This window comes from Oryza sativa, chromosome 11 (assembly GCF_034140825.1).
Source record: "Oryza sativa Japonica Group chromosome 11, ASM3414082v1".
Taxonomy (NCBI): Eukaryota; Viridiplantae; Streptophyta; class Magnoliopsida; order Poales; family Poaceae; genus Oryza; species Oryza sativa.
Genome location: NC_089045.1, coordinates 25850085 through 25870060, shown reverse-complemented (window position 1 = coordinate 25870060; position 19976 = coordinate 25850085). Strand labels below are relative to the sequence as shown.

General features: G+C 39.8%; 3 protein-coding genes across 11 annotated transcripts; 1 reads left to right on the top strand and 2 right to left on the bottom strand.

Annotated features, from left to right (window-relative positions):
* Positions 1-1430: 1430 nt before the first annotated feature.
* On the top strand, positions 1431-4805 carry LOC4350919 (GRF1-interacting factor 2). 2 transcript variants are annotated; one of them, XM_015759755.3, is made up of 4 exons: positions 1431-1621; positions 2749-2825; positions 4019-4106; positions 4202-4805. In XM_015759755.3, exons 1-4 carry the CDS (start codon positions 1535-1537, stop codon positions 4556-4558), a joined length of 609 nt encoding a protein of 202 aa, XP_015615241.1. In that variant the 5' UTR covers positions 1431-1534; the 3' UTR covers positions 4559-4805. The 2 variants fall into 2 exon arrangements, with proteins under 2 accessions (XP_015615241.1, XP_015615240.1); XM_015759754.3 differs by having other exon boundaries at positions 4193-4805.
* A 562-nt stretch (positions 4806-5367) lies between these two features.
* On the bottom strand, positions 5368-8725 carry LOC4350918 (DNA-directed RNA polymerase I subunit rpa49). 2 transcript variants are annotated; one of them, XM_015759686.3, is made up of 4 exons: positions 8106-8725; positions 7483-7635; positions 6635-6940; positions 5368-6034 (listed from the first exon to the last, which is right to left on the bottom strand). In XM_015759686.3, the coding sequence occupies exons 1-4, from the start codon at positions 8694-8696 to the stop codon at positions 5597-5599; spliced, it is 1488 nt and encodes a 495-aa protein (XP_015615172.1). In that variant the 5' UTR covers positions 8697-8725; the 3' UTR covers positions 5368-5596. The 2 variants fall into 2 exon arrangements, with proteins under 2 accessions (XP_015615172.1, XP_015615173.1); XM_015759687.3 differs by having other exon boundaries at positions 7483-7602.
* Positions 8726-9432: 707 nt separating this feature from the next.
* LOC4350917 (probable GPI-anchored adhesin-like protein PGA55) lies at positions 9433-16370 on the bottom strand. Of its 7 annotated transcripts, XM_066305333.1 has the most exons (13): positions 14459-16370; positions 13046-14371; positions 12686-12762; positions 12221-12553; positions 12075-12148; positions 11502-11586; positions 11225-11311; positions 10935-11007; positions 10667-10710; positions 10423-10551; positions 10190-10291; positions 9912-10063; positions 9433-9815 (listed from the first exon to the last, which is right to left on the bottom strand). In XM_066305333.1, exons 1-12 carry the CDS (start codon positions 16014-16016, stop codon positions 10007-10009), a joined length of 3945 nt encoding a protein of 1314 aa, XP_066161430.1. In that variant the 5' UTR covers positions 16017-16370; the 3' UTR covers positions 9433-9815; positions 9912-10006. The 7 variants fall into 7 exon arrangements, with proteins under 7 accessions (XP_066161430.1, XP_015617121.1, XP_015617119.1 ...); XM_015761635.3 differs by having other exon boundaries at positions 13046-16370; XM_015761633.3 differs by having other exon boundaries at positions 12221-12762.
* Between the last annotated feature and the right edge of the window lie 3606 nt (positions 16371-19976).

The following is a 19976-nucleotide window of genomic DNA, read 5'->3' as shown; positions in this document are numbered from 1 at the left end:
ATGAAACGACAGATTTGCCCCTCCCATCACTCTCACTCACAAAAGTTTGCTTCCATTGGAGAGCAAATGTTGGCACTCTCCATTCTGCAGCCATATGCTAACGAAAGAGAATATATCATGCTCTCTACTAGCATTGGTAGTAAATTTTTATGGAACATATATTTTCTCTAAATGTTTTAAATGGAAAAAAAAATTACAGTATGTCCACATGAATACGAGGGAAGTTCCTTTACAAAGATTAAGGTTCCATTGAAAAAAAAGGGTGAATATTGTATCAATATTCGGTTGTCATCCACTAATTTCACGTAGTTGCCAACAATAGTATGCTCAAAATTGAATATCATACCCCTTCAGTTTTTAAATGTACTACATGATTGGCTTTAGACATGATGTTTAATCACTAATTCGTCTTATTAAAAGTTATTATTTATTTTGTTGTAACTTATTTTATCATTTGAGATACTTTAACCATGACTCAATTTTTTTTATATTTTACACTTGATTAGTTAAATAAGACGAATAATAAAATATCAGGCCTAAAAGTCAGCAATGTCCTATTTTAAAACAAAGGAAGTATTCCATTTGAAAAGTGAGAAAAATTCTAATTTCTACACAAAATGAATTATATTTTTGTTCTTGCATGTGAAAATCCTTTATAACATAGAAGAACCTTCAGGGATGGTGATGAATGAATGGGTCCATAAATCTCCTCATCAGTGTTTAAATCTTAGTGTCCATAAATATTATGTACGTATAGGTGCCTCTTTAAATAAAAAATCAATGAGATCAAAGATTTACCATATTTTCTCTATTTTATCAGAAAATGTGTGAAGGGATGGAAGTACGTGCCTAAACCGTGTAAGTGACCTATTTTTCTGATTAAGATACATATATTCTATCTCGATTTTCGTTAGCACATTTTTCACACGAATAGACTATGTGTTCTGCGCGAAAACTTTCTATATATTAAAATATGCGATAAATTCAATTTTCAAATTAAAATAATTAAAACTGAATTAATCATGCTCTTTTCTTTTGGTTTTTAGTGCCGTACCTATTTTTTCGAGTAAACTCAAACCATACCTATGTGGCCGTTACTACTATATCCATCCCAATATAAGTACAATTATGATTTTTCGTGTCTAATATTTGACTGTCTTTTTTATTTGAAAACTTTATGAAAGAATTAAAAAAACTAGTCACACATAAAGTATTATTCATATCTTATCATATGATAAGACTAGAAATACTAATCATAATATTTATTTTAGATAATATGAACAATCAAACGTTAGAGACGAAAATACACAACTGCAGACGGAGGTGGGAGAGAAACGATTCTCATTGTCCACCAACAAGGGTAGATTCGTAATCTTCCCTCCTCCTCGCTCTCAGGTAATTTTCTTTCTGAACACAAACCAAACCAAGCTGAAACGACTGGAGAAACCTCGAAAAGCACAAAGCACCCACCAAATCCACCCTCGACCAAGAAACTGAGGCAAGAAGAAGAAGAAGAAGAAGCCGCCGCGGCGAGATGCAGCAGCAGATGGCCATGCCGGCGGGGGCCGCCGCCGCCGCGGTGCCGCCGGCGGCCGGCATCACCACCGAGCAGATCCAAAAGGTTCGTTTCGCTTCCCTCACCCTCTCTCTCTCTCTCTCTCTCTCTCTCTCTATCTCGCTAGGGTTTCTGGAAAAGATGGCTCCTTTGGCGATTGCTTCGGCCAAAGATCAGATCTTTTTCGTGCCCGGGTGGACAAGTATTGAGCCTTTTTGTTCTTGTCTTGCCTTTAATCAAATGGGGGGATTAATCACTGAGGCGTAAATAAGAACGCATTTTTGCAGAGAGTGGAGACGCTTGTGCATGGGGGATTAGAGGTTTAAACAGCTTAAGAGAAGTCGAAATAGGCATGAAAATGTGATAGGAGTAAGGGGTGTGGTCTCCAGTTGAACCAAATTTTGAATCTATAGCCACCAGTCTCCAAATTTGGTAATACTGTAATATTGCGAAAAGCATGATACGGTTGAAATGATAAGCATGCATTAATGCATGAGGATGATAGGAATTTAGTAGTCCACAAGTTCGGTTTTCCCCTTTTTTTGGGGTTCTTGAATACGGCTTTCTGCTTTCATTGCCCCTTTTCTTGTTAGTAGTTTTGTTCTTTTTTGTGCTCTGTAACCACTGATGTGGTCTATTTTGCCCTTCTGTGTAGCTTCAATTTACCTTATGCCCTACTTATATGCTAATTTCTCTCTTATATGCTTAATAATTGGCACAGCTCCTGCCACTGTTATAAGAAAATGTTCATGCATGTTATTATACCTGATCAATATTGATGATAACATGTCAACATAAAAGAACTCTGCCTGCAAAATTTTATGCTACACACCTTTTGGCCCCTTACATTTCAGTTACAACAGAATCACACATCTGAATTATGTCAGCTCTCTGATCATGTAGTTGTGGTTGCATCAAGTTTGATACGAAAGAAATCAACCTTTTCTCAATCATTGGTCCACTATTGATCACAATAGCATTGACATCAGAAACCTAATATCGAATGGCTAGCATTAACTTAAGCTTGGGTTTTTCAAGAAATAAACCATGTTGCCATTGTAGAATGAAACTGCATATACAATTCTTACAGAGAGACGATAAATGAATTATTTTAAGATTACACATAGATTAGCATTATAGCGTGGTCATCAACATCATTAACTTCAGATACTTATTCAATTTCTCTTTTGCAGTATTTGGATGAAAATAAACAGCTAATTTTGGCCATCCTGGAAAATCAAAACCTAGGGAAGTTGGCTGAATGTGCTCAGTAAGTTGCTTGCTAAACATCTTTGAAAGGCTTTATTGCTGGATTACTATATGAAATGCTTCTAGGTGGCTGCCATATCTTGACCATTTTGTTTCATGTAAATGACCTAAAATTGGAAATCTGCAATTGTTGACGGCTTGGAAGATGTTTTCAGAACTACATTTGAAGTCATTTGATCTTATTCTGTTAAAATCATGCACTAAGGATTGCACACAAGTGCCAAGTTTTGATAGTTGTGTCTTCTGAAGTTTACTTTACCATTTGGAGGATCTAAATGACAGTGGTCAATAAGTTTTGGCATCTGAAATTTACTTTACCATTTGGAGGATCTAAATGACAGTGGCCAATATGTTTTGGCATCTGAAGTTTAGTTGACTTGCATGAAGTATATGCTTATTCACTGTCTTCCCTACTGAGGACCTATAATATGGAGAATAAAATCTTGTTTCTGTGCCTGATTTGATCATCTGGAACACCTTGCTTAATTACTCTATTGGTCTATCCAGTGTATGATATCGTATATATCTGTTGGCCTGTGCTATGCAATGGAAAGTTAGATTTTCAGCTGAATGCCTTATTAATTGTTGCAATGGATGAGGAGTTTGATCTTCTATCCAAGTGCTACTATGAAGTCCTATAAGGGATCTATCATTGCTTTATTGATGGATCTTTCCTATCTACATGCATTCAGTGGAGTTTGGGCCTACGTGTAACATGATGCCATGAAGATATAAGTTTTTGTGGGCAGATAGTTGTTTTAAATTTAATGTTCTTGGAAGTGTAACAATCATTTTCGTTTTACACCTTCTAGTGAAGGAACTCCTGCTTAGCTCCCATCTTTTTTGTCTGAATAGTAACTACCCCAAGGCATGAAAATCATCCTAGTGATACCAGCATGTAGTATTCTACTACTGTTGGATCTTTCACTTCACAACAGAAAATTCTTTTGAAGTTTGGGGGAAAAAACAAGATTAGTTTAACAGTTGAGCATCTGCATTACTCATTCCATCTTGATTTTGCCATGCTAGTTTCATCTGTCAAGGAAGAAGGTTGCAAGATTTCTAATCTTCTTTGATGCACCAAACTTGTCTAGTTGTCTTAATTGAATTATTCGTAATGTGATCTGCCTATTTGGATGCAGCCTTCTAAATGATCTTGTAACAATGCTTATCTTTCATGCTCTCATATTTTAGGTACCAAGCTCAGCTTCAAAAGAATCTCTTGTATCTGGCTGCCATTGCAGATGCCCAACCACCTCAGAATCCAGGAAGTCGCCCTCAGGTTAGTTATGTTCCACATGTCAGCATAACACCGCCTCAATCTCTCCTTACTGTTAAGTTCACTCAAATAACTATTTCTCCGAATAGATGATGCAGCCTGGTGCTACCCCAGGTGCTGGGCATTACATGTCCCAAGTACCGATGTTCCCTCCAAGAACTCCCTTAACCCCACAACAGATGCAAGAGCAGCAGCAGCAGCAACTCCAGCAACAGCAAGCTCAGGCTCTAGCCTTCCCCGGCCAGATGCTAATGAGACCAGGTACTGTCAATGGCATGCAATCTATCCCAGTTGCTGACCCTGCTCGCGCAGCCGATCTTCAGACGGCAGCACCGGGCTCGGTAGATGGCCGAGGAAACAAGCAGGATGCAACCTCGGAGCCTTCCGGGACCGAGAGCCACAAGAGTGCGGGAGCAGATAACGACGCAGGCGGTGACATAGCGGAGAAGTCCTGAGCTAGCACAAGTGTTAGGATGAATAATGCCATGTATACTAGCAATGAAAAAGAAAGAAAGCCCCCTGCCTCGTGGATCACAAGTAGTCCTTACTCATCACCCCCTGTGTTTTAGAAGGCTCGTCTTATCGGTGTTGTAGAACAAAACTTTTAGATTGATGATGATGTAACCTATCAGAGATTCTTATCTCATCCTACAATTGTTGTAGCTATTATGGAATAATTTTACCAGCCTGAGAGAGTTTTTACTTCTGTTTGCCTGCTAATATAATGGTTAGTGTGATGAACTTAAAAAGGCGGTTGTATTTTGCAAGCTTATATTCTTGTACTCCTTTTTTCTTTTTATAAGGCATACTATAAAGTCAAAATGTCAAAGTTTGTAAGTATATTTGGCATGTAAAAACTATACCAACAAAATTATACTTCAATGTATTTTCATATAATGTTGGTTCTGTTTTAATTAACAAAATAGCTAGTAGTCAAAGTTTATATGTCTTGACCTTTTGACTTCATAATACGCCTTATAAAAAGAAATGGAGGTTACTTTCTTGAAAGGATCTGAAACCTATGCCTTTTCATCCTAATCTAGGCATGACATGTTTCCAGATTTTGAAGCATCGGCTTTAATGCAATATGATGTATCCCATCAAGGCAATCTTACAAACTGAAGAAACAAAATACTGCATGAATGCAAAGATTGCTTGGACGTTAGCAATGCATTGTGGCAACAAGATACTGAGATAATACTATCCACGGCATTCATGCAAGGCAAAAGCTAGATATCTTCAATGTAAATTCTGGTAGGCAAGATGAGAAAAAAAAAGGGTTAAAAAATGTCATCAATACATAAACAATATTCTGCCTTTGTGACAGCAACTCCAGGTGACAAGGGGAAACAAAAACAAGGCAAAAGCCATATTCCACATGTTTCAGTAATTCGGAAGGCTGGGCTGAGCATGCATAAACTCAGGCCCAACTTCGAACAATCTTTTCCTATCACACCCACATTCAGATAAGGCTAAAGATCCTTCTGAGATGATCAGAACCTTCGTCGCTTTCTCCTTGTAGCTTCTTTTGGGAACTTGAGGGGAGCTGGAAGTGTCATTACAGAGGATTTAAATGCACCGGCCGACGAAGATTTGCATCCCAGCTGGTCATAATATGGTTTAATCATCTGGCGGGTCATTTTCAGGTCTTCACATATATCCTTAGGGTCGGATCTGAAGTCATCAGCGTAGAGCGTGAGTACGAGAATGTAGTTGATCAGAAGCTCGTGTTTCTCTGTTGACAAGGCGCTAGATCCTGGTTCCGTAAACATTAGCACCATCTTACGATATACATACTGTGGGATCACTGGTCCACTGGTAGCCTGGTTTTCCTTTCTGTGCCGCTTGGACATGGAGCTGTTCCGTGCCAGCAGGGATAGGAGATGTGTGATGTAGGACAGTATCCAAGCAAGCCTCTCCTTATCTTCACCCTAAAGCATATAAAACATACACATATTGCATTTAGAGCATATGGAATAAAAGAAACAACTCTACAAACACAGTTTTTAGTTGAGTTCAGTATGACATAAGTTAAACAGATGGCTGCCATTGTCTCGAGAGCAATCTGAGTAAATATCTTAATAAAGAGGGGAAAACATGCAAATCAGGATTGTTCTACATGGCATCATTGCAATTGAGTGTCTGCCATCCAATTCTAGGTAGAAACAGTTTGCTCACATCACAGCAAAAACTCTGTAACTGTCAACTACAATATTTCAGCAAATAAATTCTTTTTGCACTGACTAAAGGAAGATCCGAGTCAATTAATAGCTACTTCCCTGTATGCTTGAGTGCTTGACAACATAAAGTAATCTTATTTTCCTTTGATTAGTGTACAATAAATTACTGTCTCCTAAAACTATATCAGCAACTCTTAAGAGTTTACAATTAACACACCTACAACCACCAAAAGTCAGGAGCATTTCTCATTAAATTTTCCTAGAAGTGGATTATTAGTATATGCATGGGGTAATTCAATATGAAACAAAGATTCAGGAGAACCAGATAAAAAGAAAACCATCAGTATTTACCTGAAGCTCCTGTAATTTATTAACACGATTTGACACAAAACTCCCATAGCCTTTTGAAGAAATTTCTCCTGACTCAAAATGTCCTATAATATCCACAAGGTGCGGCCTTATACTCTTTGGAATAATCTCATCAAAAAGATATGCCCTTTCTGATGTATCTGCTGCAGGATCATAAGGTGGAATGTTCCGTACAGTTGGTTCTTGACTTTCATTAGCACCCACACTGGTATCAGCATTCCCAAGGTCAAGGTCCATAAAAGCAGAAGGATCATTCCTTTGTTCATTTAATGACTGCCACTTAATATCCTGCAAGGAATATATAGCATGAATCAAACTCATGACTGTATCCAAACAAGCAAGCACAATCATGTCATGGTCTGCTGCTTCGTTATGCACTTAAGATGGGTGTAAAGTGAAGAAATTGAGGTGATGTATCCGTTAAGCAACTCTTGATGAAAAAAGTATGGGTATGTAATGTAGAAAATGCAACAGTATAAGCATCCACGGTCCAAAAAAAAAACAGATTTTAGTTTTAAACCACCTGTGTACAGATCCATAAAATCATTCCTTTTATTACATGAAAAAAAGGGGGAAACAAAATTTCTCTAGATGGTTAGATGTGCAAAACTAATCTACCAGAAGTCGTATATCATCTGAATTTCTGGGCCTGCAAAATCTTCTGATCTGTAAATGTGCCCAGACCCTTTATCCTATAAACATATTATCTTTAAAAAGTATAACAAACCTAATCAACTTTTGAGTTTAAACTGCACCGTGCATGCAACTTTATACACCACGTTATCAAATATAGGAAACAGAAAGATAGTAAACCCGGGGCATAAACATACCTTGGCCTTGTCTTTCTGGGTTCCAAACGCCTTGGTAATATCCTGTACCTTCAAGTCAGCATCTCCTGCTGATGATACTGCCTCCCCTACTGCCCCAGAGTGCTGCGAATGCGCCAGTTTCTGCACTTCAAGGTGCGGATCTAGCCTAAGAATCTGTTAGCAAATACAAATATCCAGAGCAAAATTACATATCCTCATGCCGTATGAACAACATAGGTTCTTCACTTTGAAATGCAAATAATTAATTAATCACAATGGTAAACCAACAAATCTATATTTCCTTAGCAAGTGCTCAAACTTCATAAACTATCTTAATATATATCATTATGCCACATCATTGGAATTGGTAACACCAAGGAAAGAGCTAGCAGCTTCACAGCTACAGTGCTCAAGTCCATTGTTCAATTGCCACTCAATTGCGCCGCTGTATGTAATGTCACAAGTAGAACAACAATTTCTACTCAACACTAACACATTTCTTGCCCATTGGAGCCAGCATGTCATCAAAACAAAAACTGCTTAAAACACTATACTGTGACAGGACCTATCACCCATTTCGTTCCAATTAGTGACAACAGTTATCAGATGGATCAAAGCTTGGGTGGAAATGGAATGGTGCTCACCTTGTTGGCGGCGATGGGGACGACCTTGAGGGTGCCGGAGGCCTTGTCGAGGACACCGAGCGCGTAGCCAGTGAGCTGCGGCAGCACGGCCTCGCCGGCGTAGCTCCGCCCGACGAAGTCCGGCCCTCCGCCGCCACCAGTGGCGGCGCCGACCACGAGCTCGATGCGGGATGGGTGCTTCGTGTGGCGGAACAGCCTCGTGCGGGGGGCCTCTCTACCCTTCCTGCCGCCGCCGGCGGCCAGGGGGTCGTAGCCGGTCGGGAAGTAGGCGACGACGGGGGCTGCGCCCGCGGCGGCGGCGCCGGTGAGGGAGGCGTCCACGGTGACATGGACGACTTCCCGCTTCTTCTCGGGGACATTGGTGTCTTCCTGCTTCTTGGAGTGCTTCTTCTCCTTCTTCTTGGGGGAGGCAGCGGCCATGGTGGCATCGATGGCTTCCCGCTTCTTCTTGGAGTGCTTCTCCTTCTTCTTGGGGGAGGGGGAGGCGGCGGCGGCGAGGGAGTCGTCGACGGTGGCATTGCTGTCCTCCGGCTTCTTGGAGTGCTTCTTCTTCCTCTTGGGGGAGGAGGCGGCGGGCTGGTGGTCCGCCATTGGAGACGGCTCTAGGGCTTTTCGAGGTCGCCAATTGTCTAGGGTTCTTGAGGTTCTTGTAGCGGAGGGGAAGGGGATTGGATATATGCATCCAAGTCCTCCTATAGTTTTGTATTTACATTTTGGATTATTTTCCACGTTTTCTGCACATTTTTTTTTGTTCTTTCCTAATTCCTACTACCAATTGTTGTATTAGTAGCAAAGTTTAGGTCCATCTTATCAGATGATGAATTGTATTCCCTCTATTTTTTAAGATTAACAAATCGTTTTAAGTCCATCTTATCAGATGATGAATTGTAGTCCCTCCATTTGCGCAAAAAAAAAAAAGATTAACAAGTCGTTTTGATTTTGGTTAAAATCAATCTACTTACTCTTAGTTTAACCAAGTTTATAGAAAAAAAGTAGTACTTCAATAAAACTAATTTGGTGCTGTAGATATTATAATATATTTGTCTACAAACTTAATCAAATTTAGAGTAGCTTAACTTTGACTAAAGTCAAAACGACTTATAATCTGATATAGGTTGTATTTCACACTATTGTCAGGATATCCACAAAACTTGGTGCTTGGTTTATTTACCTCCCAAAAAGATCTAAATAGAAAAGGTAGAGAATTAGTAAAAACCTATCGAATTTTGGAGTTTCGCGGTAAATTACTCGAATTTACTAATTGAGCATAGATACACACATCTTCTTCATGTACAGTACTTGTAGTGTTACCAGAGAATAGGGAAAATTATAACGAGGCACATTTGCAAATGCATTATTAAACTGCTAACTTGTACAAATTATACAATGTAAACACAACTACATAGTTAAAAAAAAAGAGAACTGAAATCTTATGAGAAGTGACGTGAGTTGCAGGGCAACATCCTACACAGATTTCCCCTCCATTCAGTCACTCAAGTCAGTATATTACACATATTCAGTTGCAGGCTTGCAGCTCATGTTGGACAACAACAGATTGACTAATTGAGTAACAAGGAACTAATTAACACTGCTTCTGCCGACTCATTGGTCATACAGGTTGTAAGTTTTTCTATTATGATCCTATGTACAGTGTCAGCCTCGCAAGAATTTATGTCAGGAGCATCCACATGACACCAACCAGCGATTGGTCTGCATAAACAAGTTTGTGTCAAACACACATGACGACATAAAACTCATGCAAGAAAGTGAAAGAACTACTGGACAGCAGATATAGATGAAAAGTACCTCAGGGTGCTTTTGTTCAACATGGAAGCCATTTCTCATGGCCGCTGCTGCGTGCCAGAGACCTTGTACAGCATAGCGTGCACTGCGGCTATACCTCAAATATCAACAGCAGGTAACGGCATTTTCCAGTAATTCCAAGTATTGTAGTCCTCCTGAAGTAAGGAAGAATTTCCATCAGGTCAAGGAGCATTGACAATATGGTAAACATACTTCGATTGGCAGAACAATACTCTGTTTACAGGAGTGCTGATATATGTGCATTATAGAACATGACAAACCTGCTCAGATGACGTTGATATCGGAGGGAACATCCCATTGACAAGAGCATGGAGGGATGTGTATGATTTTGTATCTACTCGACGATTCACCGCAACTTCACCCTGCACAAAATTTACACACATTTTCTAAATGCCATCTCCAATATGTTCACTGGCTGGGCCTGATCCAATTATGCAGATAGAGAAACTTTGTTGGATGTAGGAAGGGACCATCTGTCTAAGTGATCTGTTACCTTGGGATTTATAATAAAAATTTTGCCCATAGGAATCCCAACCTTGAGGTAACTAAGCTCATCTGTATCTCTATTTCCAAATCCAGCATAGAATGGATTTGAGTCAGGAGGAAATAGTGCTTTGATAGCCTGTGTGAAACAGGTGAATCAAGACTTGGTACGAATTATTTCATGAGCGCAATGAAGAGCAAGCAATTATTCAATGTATGTTCATATATTTATCTTTGTGTTGCTGAGTACTGACCCCTAGGCATGAGATCTTGAATTCGTGAGGAGCTCGTCTGATAACTGCAAATGAATGTCAAAGAACATCAGAGAGCATAATATTAAAGAAAATACATTGGAGTCTGCAGGAGATAGTTTCAGCTTTCAACCAAGTAATAACCAAACTGTAAGCATTTATCAAATTGTTGGTAAATAGGGAGAGTGGGCAGGAGATAGTTTCAGCTTTCAACCAATTAATAACCAAACTGTAAGCAGTTATCAGACGTAGGGGGGCACTCACTGCTCACCTTCTCTGTAAAGTGATGGAAATAGCCCATCAGGAGATATCACAACAGGGCCATCAGGAAGAGCTTTTCCATCCTGAAATCCATAATCACATGTTCATATGAGATGAAATAGATGGGAATCTAGAGTAGTTTAAGATTATCTTTATGTGTGGCTTTCCAAACACATACAACCAATTCTGCTAGTTCATTGGACATAAAAGCTTACAAAGACGAGACCAATCCTATGGTTCTATGCACTAGGGCATATACATATCAATAATGGAAGGCATAAGGATAGAACTAAACTAAACCTGCTTAAGGTTGAAAAGAAACTGCCTTGTCAGGTGAGCTTGTGAAATAGCACGCGCACTCAAGAAAAGCAACTGATATCCATTTTCCTGCAGAAATGGAAGGCAACAAGAACAAGCTCAAGTCAATAAACATTTTAGGACCAGATTGGTGCATGAATTCACATAGATAGAGACAAACACACACACACAGTATAAAACGCAATAATCAGTCAATTCCTACTGGTTTGTGCTACATAAGGAAGTGGAACTTAAAATGGTGCATGAGTAGCATGCATACCTTTATTGCAGAAAATAAATGTGCAACACCATTTTGAGACCAATCAACACCAACCAGCGGCATGAACTGGCCAAGAACATCAGACCTACATTTATATTGATAAATTGTAGGCACTTGTTAGGTTAAGTTAAAATACTTTTTGCATGTTTTGTGAACTCAGCTAGTTCCTATGAATTGTTTCAGTTACATGAAGTTTACTGCCTTCCATCTCTTTTATTAGTAGTATAAACGTTTTCCAACAAGAAGGAACATGCTTTTGTTGTTCATAATTCTTCGGAAAAATGTGTTTCCATACTGATTACAATGCAACATTGATGTTAATGTTTAGAGAACACCAAAGAAATAAAACAACTTGAGAAAAATGTGTACAAAGTATAAACACAACAAAAGAAATAGCTACCCAGAAAGAGGCCCAGTAAGGCTGTAACTGGCTGGTAACTCTGCCAGTTACTGCCTACCAGCCTAGCTCTGTAAATTTTGAAAATTCTGGTCTTTTTTCGATCCTTGCTCATGGCAATCAAGTATCCAAACTATAATTCTTAAATTCTTAAATGTTCCAGTTCTGCATCTTACTTGGTGATAGTTCCATCAACATCTGAAATGACAATGCGTGCATTCCATTTCCATAAATATATGTGAGCATCTACCTGTTGAAGAAGGTTTGGGAGATTAGAAACTCTATGGCAATTAAGTGAAACAATGTGGAAATGGAAACTTACCTGCTGTTTTCCAAGCATTCCAGTTGAGAAGGTAAATGTTACCACGTTCCTGCCCTCTCTGAGATCAAGAGATGCTAGCTCCTCAGATGTTGGAGTGAGCGAACGCACTTTTCTCTCCATCCTCTTTGCCCTGGGTTTGTTGTTTTCTCTCTCCACTTCTTTAACAGGAGCGGAAGAGGAAGCCTCCTCAGTGCTTTCAGAAACTGGCTGGACAGTGTTAACAGACCTTGTCCTTTTGAAAGAAAATGGCCATATTCTCCAGCCACCTGGTGCTGCATTTGGCTCAACTCGCTCTACCTTTATCATACCTTGGGGTTCAAAGGATTGTTCCTCCTGAAAAGAAACCATGCCCAGTATGACAGGTGCAGCTGCATCCCACGGAAAGTATCGACCAGCAATCCTAACAACAAGCTTGTTGTTTCTTATCAGCGACTGCTTCATGGCACGAAACTTCTCTAAGGTTACCTTCTCTGCATCGAATGCTTTGCATGCAGCATCTTCTCCCATGCCTTCTGATAACAGGTGCCTGCATAGGGATAATTCTGCACATAATGACAGCTAGATATTACTATCTGTTACTGGTACATATTGACATATGTGGTACTGCCGGGAACCAACAAAAGTTGCTATAAAACTAGCTATATAAATATGTCGAATTCGATGTATGTATACAAAACTGACTTTGCTTATGGCACAGCCAAGTTTCTGGTGAGGTCTAGAGAAATGGACATTACTTTTTTTTTTTGGGTGCAGATCAAGGTCGTTAAAACCTAGTAGTACCAAAAATATGAAACAATTGTATTGGACTATTAAAAAAGAGCTTACCCACACAAGGATTGAATGGATCTATTTTCAGGTTATCAGCTATTGCGCTGTTAGTAGGCTCCGGTGGGACAAAATTTTCTTTTGAATCACCAGTATCTTCTGGTTCCTGAATTGGCAAGTCAGAAGTTGTACTCTTGACTGGCTCAACCCCATTATTTTCACCGTTCGACTGTAGTGAGCGGCTTAGCTGAAAACTGTCAGACCTTTCAAGATCATGTATGTGAGAGCGGAGATTTGGTAGAGATTTAGCCTCCAGATTATTGTCATCTGAGTGAAACTCACTTCCTGGAATAGGAACAGGGATAGTCTCAGGCCTTGATGAATCAGAACAGTTTTCCAGGTTATTTCCAAGACCTGTATTATTCCCTCCCTGTTGTTCTGTGTCACAATCAGATTCATCATGTTCTACTGCACCTGCCTCTTTAGTAGATGCAGCATCATCTGTGGTCTTTCGATCAGCAAAGCTTTCACTGTCACTAAACTGAAATTGAATTTCTTCTACGAACTCTGAGAATGAAACAACTGCTTCTGCTTCTTCCCTTGGCTCGTATATAGCCTCAGGCACAAGCTTAATTTCGACTCCACTAGCAGAACTAGATCTGCTTTCAGTATCTTCTAGTGTGGTGCTTTCTGCTTCAACCTTTCTCAAACTAGAAAGATCAGAAATAATCTGTGAACCTTGCAGTTCTACTTTATTAGGAATATTAGCTGATGGAGAAATGCATTCTGTGGTCTCATCTCCCGTTGTTGACGTTTGGACAAGGGAAATGTTAAGCTCTCCATTGCATGTTTTATTTTCCACAATGAAGTCCTTTGTTACATCATGAAGATGATTATCAGGCACATAATTTGATATCTCTTCAACACTGGAAGAAGCAGCAGGAAAAACAAAATCATGATTGCAAGCTAAATCATTTACTATATGGGCACTACGATCATTAACAACAGTATCCACACAAATATCCTTGTCTGGAACAAATTCTTGGGAGTTTTGGGAACCGGAATCCTCAAAGACTGGCACCTGTTGGTCTTGAATACCCAGCTTAGTCATGTCTTCAATATTGCTGGAAGCACCATAATATGACAGTGGTTTGTCCTCAAAACTTACATGTTCTATTTCCTCAATGGAGACTCCCGACTGCTCTTTGGGCTGTAAAGAATCATCCAGTGGGTTACCAACAGCATGACAAACTTTGTCAACCAAAATATCAGGCACATTATATGAGGTCTCCACAGTCTCATAGCTGCTGACAATGACCACTTTCTCTTGGCATGCATCTTGAGCAGAAGTAATTGAAGAGATGTCATGCATTTCACTTGACAAACCTGCAGTTTCATAAACAGGTGAATTTGCATCAGAACAATCTTGGCATGTTTTTACAGTGACAAACTGTGAAATCTCCTCACTCTTACCAATGGTAATGTTTGTCTCACCAGCATGGGTTTCAAAAATAACATGGGAAAGGACCTCCCTGGTGTGCATTTCCCTTCCAGTGTCATCTTGAAAATTATCCAACATCTCACTTTGAGTATCAATGGGGTCACTGATAATTTCCTCGGTTTGAGTATCAATGGGCTCACTGATAATTTTCTCACTTTGAGTATCAATGGGGTCACTGATAATTTTCTCGGTTTGAGTATCAATGGGCTCACTGATAATTTTCTCACTTTGCGCTTCAATGGGCTCACTGATAATTTTCTCGGTTTGAGCATCAATGGGCTCACTGATAATTTTCTCACTTTGCGCTTCAATGGGGTCACTGATAATTTTCTCGGTTTGAGTATCAATGGGCTCACTGATAATTTTCTCACTTTGCGCTTCAATGGGCTCACTGATAATTTTCTCACTTTGAGCATCAATGGGCTCACTGATAATTTTCTCACTTTGCGTTTCAATGGGCTCACTGATAATTTTCTCACTTTGAGTATCAATGGGCTCACTGATAATTTTCTCACTTTGCGTTTCAATGGGCTCACTGATAATTTTCTCACTTTGAGTATCAATGGGCTCACTGGTAATTTTATCTGTACCTGGATCATTTGATGAAGACTCTATTCCTGCCTGGTCTGTACCATCAATCGAAACACTGCTATCACGCGTGTAAATCTCAACAACTTCCTCCTTGACACTAGTTGTTTGTATATAATGGTTGTTTTCATCTCCCAAACTATCTGTTCCTCCCTGCGGACTAAAAAAATTGCTATCCACACTGCCTCTATTAGAGGAGCCCATGTCTTTCTCCTGATCAATGCTACATGACGGCGATACCACTTTTGAGGTTTCCACCTGATTACCATTTACAGGATCTTCTAAATTACTCTTGGAAGGCTCATCGAGAGATCTACGAGCTTTTGCACCACGTGGCGGATTCGTCGACCAATTGGTATCAAGGAGCTCAGCAGCAATCTCGGCACGCTCTAACGAGCTCACCCTATCCACCCCATCCGGACCGTCCTTGATCGATTTCCGACCAAACATCCGCTCGAGTATGGTAACCCGCCTCGAGCTCGTCCTCGCGAGGATCTTGCCGTCCCCGGCATTGGCCTCCATGGTGGAGCTATCGCACGATATGCTCTTCGACTTCCTGAGCTGCGTGTCCTGCACCGGCAGCGGTGGCGGCGGCGCCGCCTCGTCCCGCTCGTCCCCGGACGACACGGGGGACACGGCGAACTCCCCTTCCTCGAGGTTGGGCTCCCCGTTGCGGAGGAAGTAGGCCTCCCCGTTGCTGTCGAGGTACATGTGGAACCCGGCCTCGACGCCATTGACGGCGATGGTGACCACCTTCTCCCGCGTCTTGAGCACCCCCTGGAACTTGCCGAACCGGACGTACCACGGCGAGCTCTTGAACCCGCCGCCGTCCTGCTGCTGCACCACCACTACATCCACCGCGCCGCCGAACGGGTGGAACGGGCCGGAGACGGTGTACACGCTCCGCGAGATGAAGCTCCCGAACTTCCCCACCGCGTACATCTCGCCGCCGCCGCCGCCGCCGACCACCGGCGCCGTGCCCTAACTCCGCCGCGCATCCGACCGAATCCGCAACAAAATCAAATCCAACTCCAAACTCAATCCCCACACACACCGATCGAGATTCTTCCGAGATGATTGGGGGATGTGATACCTCGAATCGAGCCCCAATTCGAGGCGGAGGCGGATCGGAGGGGGAGATCTCGAAGCGGGAGGGGGAGTGAGGAGTGGGATTTTGGGGGAGGAGGAGGTGGGGAGGAAGGAATTAATGCGGGGTTAGAATGTTAGATGGTGGATGGAGGAAGAAGAAGAGGAAGAAGAAGAAGGGATGAATCGGAGCATATTCCGGGATCGAACGGGTGAATTATTCCAACACGAAAGCATATATAGATTTCAGATTTGTGGGGGATTATCTGGTGGTAATGACAATGACATGATAATGCCACTAACGTTTACTATTAACCACCTGCTTTTAAATTTTTTCATAAATTTTGAATGGATGAATTGATATCGCCATCAACTGTCATTATCTGAGGGCTTGTTCACTTTGATAACATTTTGAACTTTACTAAGTTTTGGCATTATTAAATTTTAGTAAGATTTCATATGTACTTATAAAAATTTGGCAACAAACTAAATATAGCTATTTTTTAATAACTTTGGTATAAAAAAAAGGTAAGGTTGAAAATGGTAGTAAAGTGAACAAGCCCTAAAAGAAATGACCATCAACTATCTCGGATTCTCGGTCGTCTTTGTTAGTAGTAGTATTTATTTTAACCGCTTGATTGTTTACTTAGATTATGTTTTGTATGAAGGTGATGTAGACATGTTTGTTAAAAGAAGGATTCTGTAATATTATTGTACTTGTGTAATTTTTCTTGCGTAGAAGATTTATGAAGACATCAATGTTAAACTCTCTAAATGTTACTATCCCTTATTGACTTTGAAAGCTTCAAAATAAGTTTGTCTCTTTTTTTTTTTACAAAGAAGTGCTCCCTCCATCTTAAAAAAACGAATCTTAGCTATGGATTTGAACATTCACATGAGTCTTCTTTTTTTTTCATAAAAGGGAGGACATTTATATATATATATATATATATATATATATATATATATATATATATATATATATATATATATATATATATATATATATATTAAAGAACCGAATCTTAAACTTCTATGCCCATTTGAATCGTAGGAATGAAAAAACATAGAAATAGGAAAACCATAGAATTCTAATAAAAATACGAGTCCAAAACAGTGGATTGCAAAATATAGGACAAATATAGGAATACCGTTTGATTAGACCTCAGAAAAACATGGGAGTTGGATGAGAGATAGACTCAAAGGAAAGTTTTTAAGATATTGAAACTCTTACTAAATTTTCTCCAAAATCTCTATAAGATTTTCGGAGATTAGAATATGATTCAATCCTTTGTTTTAAAGATCTTCATAGGAAAATTTTAGAGAGAATCCATTATATACCACTGACTTTGTCACACGTCTACGATTTGCCACTGACTTTATCATGTTCTATAATATGCCATTGACTTTTGCTTAACTTCTACAATTTACCATCGCCGTCCGGTTAGTCTCCGTTAGTACTGTACAAATTTGTCGAAATGACCAAAATACCCCTAGGAGAAAAGGTTTCAAAATTTGGATAAAAAATATGAAATATCATATTTCAAGTTTTTGATCAAATTTTGGATGTTTACAATCTTATGTTTATAATATAATATTTTGATAATTTTATCCAAATTTTGGAAGTTTTTGTCATAGGGGTATTTTGGTCATTTCGACAAATTTGTACAGTACTAACGGTGGCTAACCGGACGGCGATGGTAAATCGTAGAAGTTTAGCAAAAGTCGATGGCATATTGTAGAACGTGACAAAGTCAGTGGTAAATCGTAGATGTGCGACAAAGTCAGTGGCATATAATGGATTGTCTCAAAATTTTATATAGGATTGAAATCCTCTAAGGGCCTTTTTGATTTAGAGGAAAAACATATGAATTTTGAAAGATTTCAATCCTATAGAAAAAAGTTCTATGGATGCCTTTGAATCAAAAGATTGAATCATACCCAATGCTTTGAAATTCCTATGAAATGGACATTCATATATAAATTTTGGAGGAAACTTAGCAAGAGTTTAAAGCTAGCTCTTAGAAAATTTCCTTTAAGTTTATCTCTCTCATCCGATTTATCCGATCTATGTGTTTTTCCTACGGTCCAATCAAACGATCATTTTTTGTGTTTTTTCTATATTTTGTAATTCTTTGTTTTACACTTTCATTTATGTTAGAATCTTATGTTTTTTTATTCCTTCATTTTTTCATTTTTACAAATCAAAAGGGTCTTAAAATTGTAGAGTAATGTTTTTCCTCCGAATCGAAGACCCTCGATGTGAGCAGCACTTTCCTTTTAGAAAAAATGTGAACAGAACAAGAGTACAAGACCTTGTGATTGACATAGCTCACACAAGTCACAAACCGATCCTATATGAGTCTGGACACGTAAAGGCAAAGCTAGTACTACATGATGAGCATCTTAACCGCCCTACATATAAATATATACCTTGTTCTTTTTTTTTTAAAAGAATATTCTGCTCACCAACATCTGGCTTGCGTATATTACAACATCACAAATTCACATATATTCGTTAATCCATATTGAGCAAATTGGCGCCGATCGTGCCACAAAGATGCTTGCCCAACGGTGACTCACACCATGCAAATGTGCAATGCTGATGTGCTGCAGATAAAAAGATACTACTAGGCAGGCAAGGCATGTGTAGCAGCCATCAGCAAATTGAGCAAGGCTGTGTTTTGGATCCAAAGTTTGAATTTTGGTTGAAATTAAAGATGATGTGACTGAAAAGTTGTGTGTGTATAACAGGTTGATGTGATGAAAAAGGACTAAAGTTTGGTTCTAAACTTTGGAGCTAAACACAGCCCAAATTGCAAAAGGTTTCTGCACTCTCTACTCAACCTGCTTTGGCAGCTTGTGTTCGCAGAACAGCCGGTAGTTATTACTGGTTGTTGCGACATGACATGGGAGCAATAACCAACGGTCAGCCAGAAAACCGCATCTATCTATCTACCATTCATTCATTCATTCATTCAAACGTCAGGTTCAAGAAGACGAGGAAAAAGAAGAAGAAGAACAAAACGTTTTCATGAAGAATTTGGTAACTGAAGATGCAGAAAGTTTGATCTTGCTCGATGTGGAGTCAGAGTGACACTGAAAGTCTGAAAAAATAAAGGCTTTACTAATTGCTACTGCAATTTTTCCAATCTTCTGCGAATGATACAGTGTGTTGTTCCAAATCTCCGATTAATAATCCTCGCATCATACTTTGGTGGGTCAAACTGTTAACTGCACAACTGTTCGTTGGCAAATTCAAAGGGTTTCGCGTCCCTGGAAATGATGTGATTTGTCACGCAAGATTTATTTATCTGCTCATAAGTTCTTCTAATCAAGAGAGCAGGTTTGCTAGTTACAGGAATCCATTCGCAGTGATCAATAGAGATTGGTTGGTCCAAAATGTTCATCTGGTAATCGATTAACAATCAGTTCATGTTTTGGCTGTCAGCAGCAAAACTGCAGCTTGAAGCAGTTCTGATGAAATTCAACCTAGATGCTTCGACAGTTCGACTACTTATAATCGAATAACAAAAACTGCACGCTCAGCAAGAAAATTCTTCCAACAGTTTTTTTCTCAAAGAAATTATTCCATCCACAAAAATTGTTGAGCGATGAACAAAGGGATCCCATGAACAAATAACAGCGCATGGCGTGGAGCTTGGTCAGCCGCTGGATCAGGGAGCAACGGCCTGGATGTAAGATGGAGCCACACGAATCGGGCATGTGATGCGGGCCGGAAAGGGGAGAACTATTTTATTGGGCCGTGTGCTCATAAATTGGGCCGCGTCAGAAGGTGAAGCCCACGCGCGTCGT

Excerpts from the sequence above, each read along its gene's own strand:
- LOC4350919 (XM_015759754.3), top strand. The coding sequence starts at position 1,535 with ATGCAGCAGCAGATGGCCATGCCGGCGGGGGCCGCCGCCGCCGCGGTG. Across the intron at positions 1,622-2,748 it reads CCACCGAGCAGATCCAAAAG|TATTTGGATGAAAATAAACA; the intron begins GTTCGTTTCGCT and ends TCTCTTTTGCAG. Across the intron at positions 2,826-4,018 it reads AAGTTGGCTGAATGTGCTCA|GTACCAAGCTCAGCTTCAAA; the intron begins GTAAGTTGCTTG and ends CTCATATTTTAG.
- LOC4350918 (XM_015759686.3), bottom strand. The coding sequence starts at position 8,696 with ATGGCGGACCACCAGCCCGCCGCCTCCTCCCCCAAGAGGAAGAAGAAG. Across the intron at positions 6,941-7,482 it reads CCCAGAAAGACAAGGCCAAG|GATATTAAGTGGCAGTCATT; the intron begins GTATGTTTATGC and ends TATTCCTTGCAG. Across the intron at positions 6,035-6,634 it reads ATAAATTACAGGAGCTTCAG|GGTGAAGATAAGGAGAGGCT; the intron begins GTAAATACTGAT and ends TATATGCTTTAG.
- LOC4350917 (XM_015761630.3), bottom strand. The coding sequence starts at position 16,016 with ATGTACGCGGTGGGGAAGTTCGGGAGCTTCATCTCGCGGAGCGTGTAC. Across the intron at positions 11,008-11,224 it reads TTCTTTTCAACCTTAAGCAG|GATGGAAAAGCTCTTCCTGA; the intron begins GTTTAGTTTAGT and ends TATGGATTTCAG. Across the intron at positions 10,552-10,666 it reads TCAAGATCTCATGCCTAGGG|GCTATCAAAGCACTATTTCC; the intron begins GTCAGTACTCAG and ends TGTTTCACACAG.